This window comes from Notolepis coatsorum (genome assembly GCF_963971535.1).
Source record: "Notolepis coatsorum genome assembly, chromosome: 7".
NCBI lineage: Eukaryota > Metazoa > Chordata > Actinopteri > Aulopiformes > Paralepididae > Notolepis > Notolepis coatsorum.
In genome coordinates, this window is record NC_140171.1 from 129,741,445 (window position 1) to 129,756,565 (window position 15,121).

At 41.1% G+C, this 15,121-nt stretch overlaps 1 protein-coding gene across 2 annotated transcripts in view; it reads right to left on the bottom strand.

Annotated features, from left to right (window-relative positions):
• Positions 1-5,098: 5,098 nt before the first annotated feature.
• Positions 5,099-15,121, bottom strand: part of LOC311232650 (mucolipin-1-like) — a 101,680-nt gene continuing 91,657 nt past the window's right edge. For both annotated transcript variants that reach the window (XM_084319507.1, XM_084319508.1), the window contains exon 14: positions 5,099-8,114. In XM_084319507.1, the coding sequence (XP_084175633.1) occupies positions 8,078-8,114 (37 nt within the window). In that variant the 3' untranslated portion in view covers positions 5,099-8,077. The remainder of the gene's footprint in view (positions 8,115-15,121) is intronic.

Sequence of the window (15,121 nt, forward strand, 5' to 3'; positions counted from 1 at the left end):
AATTATAGTTTCAGCCGCAGACACAGTGGCAATTTTTGTGTTTTGTTTGCACTACTGTATTTGTTTTTAGTGTTTGGTATTGTGTTTCAGAAATGGAACTAAACTGAGATATATGCATTTGGACCTGATTTCCTAATGATGATTTGGGATATTCATGGTAATTAAAAAAATAAATAAAAAATTGTCCATAGCCAGGCCTAGTAGAATATGCATGGAGTAAGCAATAATAAGAGACCATGAAATAATCATGGTACAGTTTCGTCTTGGCTGCCTGGTGCAACCTGGTAGTGTAGCAGTGGTACAATGGTAGTGACTGCTTTCTCTTTTGCTTTCAGCTGCAGCTGCGGGCTCCACAATAGAAATCAATGAAAAGGGGCAAAACATACAAAGACTATGGGGACTGACTGACAGAAAGAAAGAACGGGAGTGAATGGGCTAAGAAGTCTAGCATCAACTGGTTTGTCTCATACTCAACCATAACAAAGATAAAGAGGAAGAAGTGGAAAATCTTAACAGGGTAGCTAAGCCTTGTGCAGAGAGATACATCCAACAGTGTGAGCCAGAGGGGTGGAGCTTGGGGGGTTAGCCAGAAGACAGCAACTATATACTCACTCATGTGAGTAGATGTTGGACTACACAGCTGCATGCTCTGTGTGTGTATGTGCAGCATGTGTGCATGCATGTGTCCCCCATGGCACAGCATGTATGTGTGTGTGTGTTGAATGAGTATATTGTATATGACATACACACATGCTGGGTTTAGGGCACCTCACCTCGAATCCTGAAACACAGTGTGTGTGTGTGTGCATGTCTCCTTCTCACCTCATTAGATTGATTGATTTGATTGAAAATTGTATTAACAGATTGCAGAATGGGTACAATAGCTCAATACACACAATTGTTAAGGGGATGCAGACCAGAGAAAGACTTTCGTCTTGTTTACATCAGGGTCCCCCATTTTCAATTCATAATGACATTTATGACATACAGATAGACAGTACTGCTACATCTATACATTTATGACATACCAGATCTACAAATACAGTACTGTTTGTGATACAAAACAAAATAGTCAAAAAAAAAAGAGAGTATATATTTGAGGGGGAAGAAACTGTACATTGGAGGAGGTTGGGTGGGGGGGGGACTGTACATTGGAGGAGGTTGGGTGGGGGGGGGACTGTACATTGCAGGAGGTTGGGTGGGGGGGACTGTACATTGGAGGAGGTTGGGTAGGTGGGGGGGAAACTGTACATTGGAGGAGGTTGGGTAGGTGGGGTGGGGGAAACTGTACATTGGAGGAGGTTGGGTAGGTGGGGTGGGGAAACTGTACATTGGAGGAGGTTGGTGGGGTGGGGAAACTGTACATTGGAGGAGGTTGGGTGTGGGGGGGGACTGTACATTGGAGGAGGTTGGGTAGGTGGGGTGGGGAAACTGTACATTGGAGGAGGTTGGGTGTGGGGGGGGGACTGTACATTGGAGGAGGTTGGGTAGGTGGGGGGAAACTGTACATTGGAGGTGGTTGGGTGGGGGGGTTTGTTAAAGAGTGTGTGTGTGTGTGTCATGCAGCAGTCCGTCCGTCTTTCTGGCCCCACTCTCTCTCTCTCATCTTTTCACACGACTCTGGCAATTGTTTCATCTTCAGCCTGCCAGTGTTCTAGAGAGGCCTCTGTGCCAAGAGACAGCTTCTCCATAACATTCCAGGTAGTAGAAGAAATACAATAATCAATAAATGGTACATAGAACGGAGTTATTTCTTTCACATAGCAAAGTTTTTTCTTTTTACCAGACAGTTCATAAAATGAGGGGAACGTAATTGCACTATTCAGGTGGTGGTGTTTTTAGCTACTAATGGCTGAACTATACGCCCAATTTCAGAATTCACACATGTTATTCCTCTGGTCTTAGGCAGTCCAAAAATATGAGTGAAAATGAGCAACTCTCCCAAATCCAAAAACTAGTGTTAAAACTCAAACTTGTGATGTCATCAAGTATAATGTCTGAAGTTGCTCCGTAGACAATGCATTGGGAACAATTTGATAGATGACACAGAGCACCAAGGGGAATGTTTTGAGTTCATAGGTACATTCCAGTACTATAGAATAAAGCAAACAAAAACGTTCTGTGGGTCAACAAAACGAGTCTCCCTTTCATTGTCAATGGAGCAGCTCCAGACGTTATACTGTACTTAATAACATCACAAGTTTGATTCTTACTTCTCTAGGTTTCTGGCTTTGGGAGATAGTAGCTCATGTTCACAAGTATTGATTGAACTGCCATGGAAATAGCATATTCAAATGTTTTATTTGAGTGGTGTTCCCCTTTAACAATTTCACCGTGGGAACTATGGGCCTGATCAGCGGCAGATAAGGTAAAAGCCCTGATCTAGTGGCGAAGCGGGGTCGGGATGTCGGTCCTGGGGGAAGGAATGTCTTTTGTGATGTCTGTGATAATATAATTTAATTAGATTTTTATATTCTGTATTATTTTTTATTATTTCTAATTGTCTTGTCGTTATTGTAATTATTATTGTTGAAGTACTGTCCTGTGATGTCTTGTGTTGCGTTTTGTTACATGTTAAAATGAAAAAATAAAAATGTGATCACGAAAAAAATACAATTTCACCATGGGACCTGGCCTGGGCTGATGGAAAACATCCTTTTTTCACCCGGAGACTGGGAACTAGGTACGTGGGCCACACAACCCAGTTTGGGTCCTTGCCCAGAGTTTAACAAACCAGGCACTAATCATTAGATCATTTAGCAGCCAAAGCTATAAAACCCCTCGCATCCTTCCCACCCATTTTGGACTGCTCTGTAATGCAGCGTAATGATCAGGGTGTGGTAGCGGCTCCGTATTGGGCTCCATTACAAAGCCTCTAGCAACAGGACTGAGACAACAGAATGGGTCTTTCATCCACCTGTTGGGATTGTTTCGACTCCCATTCCCTTGTGTGCCGGGTTTTCACCCATCTGCCTCACACACCTTGTACCAGAGAGGCAGAGACAGCTGCACACACAGCCCATGTATGGTAGAAAGCTAACTATTTTAGCCCACACACAGACAGGCACACTGAAGAATGACACATGGCAGGTGGCTCTTCATTAGGGACTGTAGCATTTAGCATTTTCTGTTGAGCTCTTTTGGGAAAATGTTACCTCTCAGATATTTTCTCTCTGACCATACCTGTTTCTCCTGCTGTATTGCTACTGAATGACGTTTCTCAATTACCGACCTCTACACATGTGAAAAGACTGATTCTAGCCGGCCTCACAGCCGCCAAAAAATGTATTGCCTCACAATGGATACACCCAGACAAACTCTGCCCGAAGTTATGGATTCTTACTTATCTCGATGTGATCTACTTGGAGATATCCACGGCACGTGTTATAGGGGTAAATGAGTCCAATATTGCGATCTGGGTGGCTGCTGCTGCAAAGCTAAAAGAGCGCATATAGCTGATTACTGATTACGATATTGTATATGTAACTCATGTTAAGGTCCTGGGGTGGGGGGGGGCGAGCGAGAGCCCATGTCTACTTGTTTAAAAAAAAAAGAAAAATTGGTGTTTTTTGTATCCATCTCTATTATTGTCTTATTATTGTAATAAGTTACTGTCCTGTGATGTCCAGTTGTGTCTTGTTACATCTGGAAAATAAATAAAAAGATTTGATCACAAAAAAACAATAATTTCAAATAATATTGGGACATTTATGGATATACAGCATCCACACATTTTCTGTAGATCCAAACTTGGCCTCTATATGGTCATACACATCACACCTTTTGTACATAACAATCTTCCATAAATGAAGCCAAATATTCACAACATAAAGTGATTTATGTTCAGTCTTACCAGTTATACTTGCATCAGACGAGTTAAACGAAACTGATGTTTGCCCCTATCATAGATCACCACCTCTGCCTGGAGATGCTTACTTGTGACCAAAGCCCCTGAAGCACCTTTGACCGACCCGGAGCACAAAAGGTTCCCCAAAGGGGTTATCGAAATTAAATTAACAAAGGACCACACCTGACATCAGCCCATTGAAACTACTGATGGCTCTTTGGTGGTGAATCAAAAGGCAGATCATGGAGCAGAAGTAGGTGTGCATAATTCTCACATCACAGGTGACATTCAACTAACCGCCTCGGCCAGTCCTTCATACCAGCGGCCATCAGTGGGCAGGGACTGCTGCGAGACATCCAACTACAACTACTAGGAACCTAAAAGGACAATAATACTATACCTCATTTATACTGCACCTTATGTGAATACTATGGGTGTAACGATGCATCGATTAATCGAAATGCATCAATTCTAATGTGTTCGATTCGATGCATCGATTTGAATATGTTAGAATCGATTATAATCTAAATTAAAATTCTATTTTTTTTTAATGTTTTTTTTGTGTGTATTGTTCTTATTGACCTATAGTCCATTCATGCTGAGTGAATCAGTTCCCCCAGCCACATTTGTATATTCAACATTTTTTGGGGAATTAACTGATAGAAAATGTATCGAAAATTTATGGTCGAATCGTGGTCAAATGAAGAGATTTCATGATGCATTGAATCGTTGCCTGAAGAATCGTAATCTAATCATTGTGAGGTCGAATCGTTACACCCCTAGTGAATACTGTATACTTCAGTTAGTTAATTATTGATTAGTTATATTGTTTACACTGCTTGTTTTTACTACCTATACCTCCCCTCCCACTCCCCCATGCTGCCTGAATTTCCCCCAAGGGGATCAATAAAGGAATATCTTATCTTTATCTTATATGTAGTCTACTACGCTATATGGACTCCTCTTGTGACCATGGATGAAAAACCTTTCATGTGAGGCCTGAGCAAACAGTGAACATTAGATGTCTACACAGGAAGATGGGCATAAGCCGGTTGTCCTTCCAGCTGAGGGGTGGCCAGGTTGGTGCATAATGTGTGATATTAGTCTAAGACGTGGACAGAAAGGTAGCAATGTGCTACAATAGCCAAATGCTGCTTAGGAAGCTACATTTCCACGATATGAGATCAGTGTGTTCTAGAAGCAGGCATTTCCAATCTAAATCAAGGACAGGCATTTATACCAGTTGTGCTTGCGAGTTTATTGAAAGAGGTTAGATAGATTTATTCATATGTAAATGTTAGGATTCACATTCAATTCGTTTTCTTTCTACCATAGGCTAACCCTTTTTAATGCTCCCGTTCCTACAGTTTCCGTTCAGGACGTTATCAAGTTGGGTGTATAACATTTGAAGGTTACGGTATCATGCTCCCTCTTCTGACCAGTTCAGGTAATTGCACCCAAATGGGGGTGGGGTGTAACATTTCTTCTACCATCAGCACCATTCGGTTTCTGCACATCCAAATAGGTCAATTGTAGGTAAGAAAAAAAAAATGCACTAATGATTAGTGGATTGTAAGTGGGTATCACTATCTGGACATCCACATCCAAGAGACCACAGAGAAACAACTCATGTTCAACTAAACTAACGTTACATTGAAAATATGGATGTCTTTGACCGTTATGAAAGGTAGGCCTACATCTAGCACGCAAAGGCTCACAGTGGAAGTTTCAATAAAAAAATAAAGAAAAACATCCTACTTTTAGTTATGGGCATGAATTCTCTCACTTTCTCTTTTACCCTTGATCCCCACACATGGCAACCAGTGATTTCGGCCTAGCATCGCAAGCCTGCATGCACAAAGTGAACTGTCTGTAGTGTGGTAGTGAAAGGGTTAACCCTTTGTTGTGTGACAGTGAAAGGGTTAACATTCTGTATTGTCGCAGTGAAAGGGTTAAGACAGAAATATCGATCGACCTACTTTCACCTTACAGTTCATCGACTCATTTGTTCTTGGGCCCAGTGGGGGTCATAGGAATGGGCCAAAACTGGAACAACCCAGCCTTCCTTTACATAATGAATCTTGTTCGTTCAATGCTACGAAGACGTAACAAAAGACAGTGTTCAACCTTCTAGAGACCCAGTTAGGGTTATTATAACGTTTAAAAAAGACATCATTATGAAGACCAAAAATATGACAGAAACGGTAAAAGGTAGTATAAAAAAGCACAACGGGTCAGTATGGCAGACATATCAGCTCGTAGGAAGACAGGATGTTTTCCTGTCCTTGTTAAGATGCCTTCTCGTTATCCTTCCTCATTCCTTTCATTCCACCGAAGGCAATTTCAGTCTTTTTTCTTAAGTCCAGGCAGATGCAATAAAACACCCATTAGTACTGCCTACAAGTGCAGTAGAGACCACATATAAAATAATCTCCAATAACAAATAAAATGAAGAAAAAAGGATAAAATCCTGTTGACTTTGTTCCCGACATAAGCGTGTCCTCGTTTATGACAGTTACATGTAGGTCATCAGGACAGGTTTGTTCCATGTTAAAAAAAAAAAGCACATCAAAAGGCAATATTTCCGGTGATCCTGTGATTGTAGAACAATACCTGCAGTAGTTGTGCGGACTAGTGCAGACGGGAGCATGTGGCAACATTTATAGGGAAGAAAACTCAGAACGAGACTCTGGTTTGAATCCCCAGCTGTGTCACTTTCAGTACTGTGATCCCTTCTCCACCAGTCCCACTGTCTAGACACACCAGGAGGCCAATGCCACTCTTTTTCTACTTGAAAATAAATAATTCAACAACTGTATCATCTCAATATGAATATAACTGTCTAATGCCAAGTCAGTTCTGATGCGTTTCTGATACAAATTTAACCATTTTCTTATTAATCAGAGAGTTCAGCATAGAAAAAAAGTTACAGAATAAATAAGTGCTATTTGTGGGCTTAGTGAAAGGCATTACTAGAGCAGTCTCTGGCCTAGTATATGAGGTATATCATTTCTCTCGACTATCATATGAGCATCATCTTCTGAAACATGATAAACATTTTCAGTTTCTTAGCTTCAGTTAACTTAAGAACACAATATGCACTATATGCAATTGCTTTATGGCACTTGTGCCGATGTATCTGATGTGAGGCAATCAGCTGCAGAACTCGAGAACTATTAGGAATGTCTGATCACTAAGTGTGTCTGACTCTTAACCAACAAAACCTCGACGGACTATAATGTATTAAGTATATCATGCCAGTTAGGGTACAGACCCTCACTTTTTTTTTTATATTCAGTGTTCATTATATTCCGTTTACACTGTTTATTCTTCATATTTTTATATTAATATTTGATTTTATTGCCTATATTTCTTCTAAAATAATAATAATAGATTGCATTTGTAATGCACTTTTTGTTCGCTGGGATCCCAAAGTATTACCCTGCCCATACCTGTACCTTCCCTCCCCCATGACGCCCGAATTTCCCCAAGGGGATCAATAAAGGAATATCTTATCTTATCTTATGTAGCATCTTGATAAAGTGACTTGTGGTGGTTGAGCACCACAATCATTGAAGAGGAAATACTGCATTCAGTACCAGCGTCTCTCAAACATTTTGGTCTGGCAGAGGAGAACGGAAAACGATCGTCTTTTTGTCTCGTGAAACTGGCAAGTAGCCAACATTGCCACTTTCAGCGACTACTTATATTAACAATAGTACTATGTTTACATTGATAGCAAGAGTAGAAAACAAGGCCATTTATCCAGCAAATATGTCTATGGATAGTACAGCAACATTCCTGGGACTGCTGTAAGTACCCAGGCCCAGTTTGAGAAACCCTGTTTATACCACTATATAGTCAATATGGATTGACTAAAGGGATCTGCACAAGATCTGTGCAAAATTGTCCATGACCGCACAGAGTAATGATCCAATCAGTCTAGTTCAGCACTCCTCAGTTCCTTCAAAAGTTCTTCTAAACTAAGGGCCCAATCAAAACAGACAATCAAATGGCTCCACTGTTACCCTTCCTTTGTCTGGTCCGTCATTAATTTGTTGGGAGTACTGGTCCAAATCAACCCAGATTATCCTGAGTTTTTACCCCAGACGTTCCTCATTAAAAAGTATGTGTTCGGGACGTTTGACCCAGATTCGATAAGAAGTAAACACAGTCTGGAGTGTGCAGTGCGACCGCCGTGGCCAGGAGGGAGTGCTATGGAGGTCAACTTCAGTTCACCAGGAGGACATCCTCATATGTCGTCGTTCTGTGGGCAATAAGCAGAGAGGGTTTATGATGCATTTTCCAATGATTAACATTTTAATTAACATTACCAGTCTTCATATTCAGAAGCAAAGTTGCCCATTCTGTGAGAACCAACTTACATGTGAAATTTCTCATCGATGGAGGACACATGTAATATAAATTGTTATAAATATAGTAATGCACCAATGTATCGACAGACAACTGGTATTGGTCCAATTCTATTTTCACAGCCGATACTTGGCTGATTTGGAGAATTGCAATTTTTGTGACCTTAACACACAGTTGGAGTTTTGCCCAATTCAAGTGCCAAGTGAACAAAAGAATAACATTGACAAATAGATTTCAGTTCATTTCTCTTTTAATTTGACTTTATTTCCCACAAGCAGTGTTGCAATACATTTTTAAATTTTTGACTTTATTTCCCTCCCAACCCACCCCGACACTCGTGATATGGCACATTCACAGCAAAGTCCTGGGTTCCACAATCCCGACAGGGAGGCCTTTTTCTGTGTGGAGTTTTCATGTTCTCCCCACAATCACGTGGGTTTCCTCCCGCACCATAAAAAACAGACATCCATGCTAGGCACCTCCTGCCATTACCGGCAGCTGAACTGGGGTTGGTTCCCGTCGCTGCACACGGCCCCTAATAGTTAGGAGGGGTTACATAATGGAGAGGATACATTCCTGGTACAGTTCAATGTATCGAATTCAATCAAATTCAAGGACTTTCCAAGTACTTTACCAAGCACTATTTTTCATTTTAAAAGGGCATTTAAAAGGATACAATTAACTTAAAATGTTTTATTTTATTTAAAAAAAATCTGATCCAATATGTATGGCTTAACACTTTCAGCGTCGGTCATTAGACGCAGCAGTCTGTAGCGACGCCACCGCTAGATAGATAGGGATCAGTCACCTTGTTTGTAGAACTATAACTATATTCTATATTATAGCTATGGATACAATACTATGGCCCGTTTAACATCACCTATCTATCGTTCAATATGTGAAAAATAATACATTTTCCATCCATACGTTTCCGTGTTATACCGTGGTGAATATAAGTATGGGTTTTAGAGCGGTCTAGGGTAATTCATGAAATGCTGAGTTATAGCCCTACACGTCAATTCCACTATAGACGTTGCCATTTCTTGCCTGTATATACGCTATTATCCCGAAATCAAATCTATATCATAGGTATAATGTTCCATCATGAATGCATGAAAGGGGGGGGGGGGGGGGGTCGTTTCTGATTATTTGATTGTCAGTAACGGCATTCGTATTGAACACTAAAAACGGTTATCAGCCTGATCAAGCATTGCAGGATCAAGCAAAAATGTACGTCAGATCGTTCTTACCTGTGATCGGGAGTATTCCAAAAATAATATTCCAATTGTTTGATCGCCATCTGGTACATCCAATGTCCATTTGGCCCACGGCATAATCCACCACAACATATGGATCGGGCACATTTGACGCGCTTCAATGGAACCGAGAGAACCGTTCGCCTCGCCCGAGAAGGAAAAATTAAACCCGAGACATTTGGCCGTCCCACAGCCCAGGATACAAGGTTACAAAGGGTGCTCGATACCGCCGTCTAGCGGGATGAGACCGGTATTGCACCTTGGGGACCTCAGACTCATTCCCTATATGGTAACAACAGGCTCCCTGGTGGATAATAAATAAAAATATCGAAAAAAAGGAAAAACTACCCAGAAACGACTTAAGTAGTTTTTGGCACTCAAGCAGTTAAAACCAATTTCCGACAATTAGTTACACTTTAGATTAAAAAATTATATTTCTTGATTCAGAACTATTCTATCATGGATGAACAAAACTGGTTGATTTGAATATCAAGGACTTTTTAAGCACCTTGTTAAAAACTTGGCTGTTTTCAAGGAATTCCAGGCCTCGACTTTCTTTGGTAAAGAATAAAGCACTTTAAGCACTTCAAAGACCTTGTGCGACCTGATATATGTACTTGGCAAATAAAGAGTTTCTTCTTGATACCACTTCATTATCCGAGGATGGGCACATCTCAAATAATGGTATCGGCATCAGTGTTACTGTTGGCCAATATACAGTGTTGCTCGAAAGTATGTTTTTCAAATATTTCACACATTAAATCTATTATATCTTCAACTAAGATACAATTTCTGATTAACGCATGTCATGATTGAAGGAAAACACAAATAGTTTTAATATTTGGATTATTTACTAAATACAATGATTAACACTTTAATCGCCGAAGATGCTGGGCAGCGTCTTTCCCCGCCATGCTTATTCTGCCGAAGACGCTGGGCAGCGTCTTTGATATCAATATTTCAAAAATCTGTGATCGAAATCATATTTCTCCCCCGGAGACATGATATGTACTGTTGAGCCCCTCTCAACTCTCCAACGGTTCAAGAGCGCCATCTGGTGGGCGATCGGCGGATCGCCCAAACAGGAAGTGATGCGGATGAAGTGGTGTCGCTCACCCATATTTCGTCCGGGCACTCGCTATCGTTACACTGCACGTCGATCAGTTGCAAATAACTCGATAAACAACATGATTTGGACGTATATACTATTATACAACCTGGAAATGGATCGGATATTTCTGCATCCCATAATAGGAATATTTCAGTTCCACGCTCATCGTCCAACGGCGCGAGGAAGATACGGTAAGATCCAGCGTTATTTTTTAACGTGTTCGATATAAACTGCTCTGATGATCATATCACCCACACTAGATGAATGATATAACGTTGGCCACGGAATTATAAACGACCCCCCGCCCATCCGGTCAACATCAGATCATACTTAGTAACTCCTAGAAGCACGTCCAGTTGAAATGTTTTATCTCGCACAGATTCCTATCAAACTGTATTTCATCATCAATATAATGCATTTGGGGCTATAAATCAAGTTCTGGAGAAAGCTGCAGAAAACGATAAAAACATACTTATACTTTAGACCGTATTTTAGTATGAATATGTGAATGAAAAAGTATAATGTTGCTACATCCTGAACAATAGATATAGGACGTTGAATGGGCCATAGTAATGTCAATTTAGCAATACAATTTAAAAAGTTATAGCCCTGCAAAGAAGGGGAACTTCTCCATGTTAAATAGGGCTGGCGAGGGATGGTAAATTATGAATTTAACCCTGGCGATCAAAGTGTTAAACATGAAATATTCTTGCGTGCAATGCATAAGTATGTGAACCCTTGGGATCCAGCAGCTGCTGGCACCTATGGCTTCAACTAAACCTTTCCCAGAGGTGAATACTAGTCTCTTGCATGTGCTTTGATGGATTTTGGTTAGTTTTCACAATTTAACTCCCTCAATTCACTGACATTTTAGAGATTCCTTGCATGAAGAACTCACTACAACTTCTACAGTAGGTGTCCCAAAGGTCCCAGTGTCATCTCAGACCATACATAATGCTAGATGTCTTCTCATTTAACCACTATTATATATTTCTGCACGTGAGCACATGACCTGTCATGGAGCACATGACCTGTCATTCCTCTGTAGAATTTTAAAGTAAAAACATAGAATTCACAGATTTCCTCGTAATGGCAAGGTCACCAGGACCAGAGGCAAAACTAATAATAATAATTTATATTCTCCTTTGGTTCATTACGATTTACTCAAGCATAGTAACAGACAGAATATTTCTGACACTGGAGTGGGGTGTAACAGTACGTGTATTCGTCCCGCAAATTTACGGTACGGCTGTCACTGTGCGGTACGTGCAGGTGCAGCTATACGAAGAATACACCTCACAGCGCAAACACACCAGTCGTGCATGCAGGCACTCGCGGGTTCCGTGCGAGAACAGCGTGCGTGGCCGGGCACACCGAGTCCGACTTCAGAGCGGGCGAAAGTGCACGGAGGAAGGCACATTTACATTGGAACAGCTGCAGGGTCATTACAATTTTAGTTTTTTCGTTTTCTTGTTTGCCCAATACTGTTAACCAAATGAAACCAATGGAAAGACACACACACGCGCGTCGCCAACACACACCAACATTCTCCCCCGCCGGACTCTCTCAAAAAAAAGAAAAAAAAAAAAAAAAAAAAAACATACTTTCCGGACTGATCATCTGAGCTCCTCTCCAGTTGAACTGCTACTGTGTTTAAATCCAAATAATCCTCTGCCATTGTTGTAACATGTCATCTGTTCTCTAGTATTCAGTCTCGTGAAGTTAAATCCTCTCTACAAGTGAAACTGAAACTTAACAAGGATAAGTTGTTAAAGGGGCAGTAGGCAATTAATTTTCTCAGTGGATGCCTGAACACAGAATGCCACCAGTATCACTGACTACCACGGCAAGCCTATAGAGAATTATTCTATTTAATAATAATAATTATCATAATTATCATAAATTATAAAAATATCTTTTCTGTTGTACCGAACTCGTACCGAACAGTGACCGCAATACCGAGGTACGTACCAAACCGTGGCTTCTGTGTACCGTTACACCCCTACACTGGGAATACATTCCCTGAGGTCCATAGATGTCCCTATATACCAAGAACATGCAAATGGCCCTTGTTATATCCATTTACTTGGGTATGTACTTTTAGACGAATTTTCTGAAAATATGGCTAGGGCTTAACAGGTTAATGTGTAAAATATTTGAAAAACGGACTATTCCATTCACATTAGGGATGTCCCGATCACGTTTTTTTGCTCCCGATCCGATCCCGATCATGTGATTTTGAGTATCTACCGATACCGATATTTCCCGATCCGATCATTTTATTTTTTATTCAACAAACATGACCATGTTCACGTCTTAAACTCATACTGAGGCCTTAGTTTTGGTTTTAAATTGCATATCATCATTAATTTATTTATTGTCACATAGAGCAGAAGAATTTTGCCAAAACAAACCAATAGTATCCAGCTGCAGAACGGCAGACCAGCCACACTTTCAGACCCAAACGCATTTCCTTTGATTTAATTATACATCAAATGATTTATGAAGTTAACTTTTCACCTGGATAACGTCAACATTCAGGGTGAATGTAATGTGAAAAAATTGGGATAAAAAAAAAAAGAAAAAAAAATTATTTGGGTCTGATCTTGAATAAGACGGCTGGTCTGCCGTTCTGCAGCTGGATACTATTGGTTTGTTTTGGCACAATTCTTCTGCTCTGTGTGACAATAAATAAATGAATGATGATATGCAATTTAAAACCAAAACTAAGGCCTCAGTATGAGTTTAAGACGTGAACATGGTCATGTTTGTTTAATAAAAAGAAAAGAAAAAAAAAGGCAGATTTTTTTATTTTAATTTTTTTTGTCGATCCCGATCTTCGGAAAATCACGTGATCGGCCCCGATCCCGATCACGTGATCGGATCGGGACATCCCTAATTCACATACTTTCAAGCAACACTGTAGGTAGGGAAAACTATATCGTCATCAAAAAACCATATCAGTGTATCCTTATACGAAAATATAAATTCATATTATTATCCCTTACCTTCTCTGACATGGTTTGCTTCAGAACACTTCCAAGTGCTTGTAAATAGCTATCCAAGCTTGCTTAAATGATTAACCTCTTTTTGACCTTTACCCTTTGCTGCCAATGTCTGTCGTTAATCTTCCCTGTCGTTCTGTTAAGCTACACAGACTCGAGATTCACTCAAATATGTAAACATTACGTTATGTGTGTAACCAGCTGGCTGGCGTTGCCACCATAATAACAGCTTTCCTTTTCAAGACATCTCCACTCTGAGATTTGCTCTGCCTGTAGAGTGAAACACTTAGCATGCTCTTAACATACTATGGGTCTTAGGATAGGCCTGCAAATCATGTTATAGAATATACATTTTATTCAAGATTTTTTTTTCTCTTCCCTTTTTAATCCAAACAATTTTCTCATCCAAAGTATTTTTGAGGAAAGTCTACCTGCTCTTTTATTGTCATTGGTCATTTCTGTGTCATTACATGAAGACTAGACTGGGAGTCGGATTGGGAGCCGTATTTGAACGCACAACACAGAGTGCAATAGTAGCGCAGCTTAGTCCACTGAGCCAGCCAAACAGCCACTACTAATTTCTGCCTCTATCAAAGTGACACAGCGCAAACAAGACGGGTAACAAAGCAAACTAAGTCAATAAATGGCTTTAACCCTTTCACTACCACACTACAGAAGGTTAACCCTTTACTATCACTGTGATCATTTAGCATGGTGACCCTTCTACTCCGAAATGATTGTTCCATGTACTCCTGTCACCTTACTTAGACCAGACCAGAGACCGGTGGGTAGATGTGTGTACTGTGTTGTGTGTCCATTACATATTATAGGCGGGTGAGTCCCAATACATTTATAATGAACTATGAGTAACTCAGTGAAAAGCTTTATTCAACCTACCCTTCACCCTCTGTGCCCCACTTACGATAGCAGTGGGACAGAGTGGAGGGCGAGGGGTCCAGTCCCCTTATGCTGCAATCATTGTGGTGTCGGGTATATTGGATGACGTTTCCGGAGATCCATAAATATGATGTCGGAAAGTCTGAGCAGATCTTGGTGACGCAGAGTTGTGGAGTTGTGTGAGATCATGCACTTTGACTGGTAGCCACCATCGGCTAGCTCCAGCCAGGCCTGGACTGGCCATCTGGCATAGCGGGCATTTTCCCGGTGGACCGATGCATCTTTGGGCCGTTATAATTTGATTAAAAAATGTTTTTGATTTACAAAAAAACACTAGGCTGGCCCAATCACATCTCTTACTAAGCACCCCCCCCCCCCCGCCACTAGGCTGGGACAGCGGCCCATCAAGCTGGCCCAATCACATCTCTTACTAAGCACCCCCCCCCCCCCCCCCCCCGCCACTAGGCTGGGACAGCGGCCCATCAAGCTGGCCCAATCACATCTCTTACTAAGCCCCCGCCACTAGGTTGGGACAGAGGCCCATCAAGCTGGCCCAATCACATCTCTTACTAAGCCCCCCCCACTAGGCTGGAACAGCGGCCCATTAAGCTGGCCCAATCACATCTCTTAC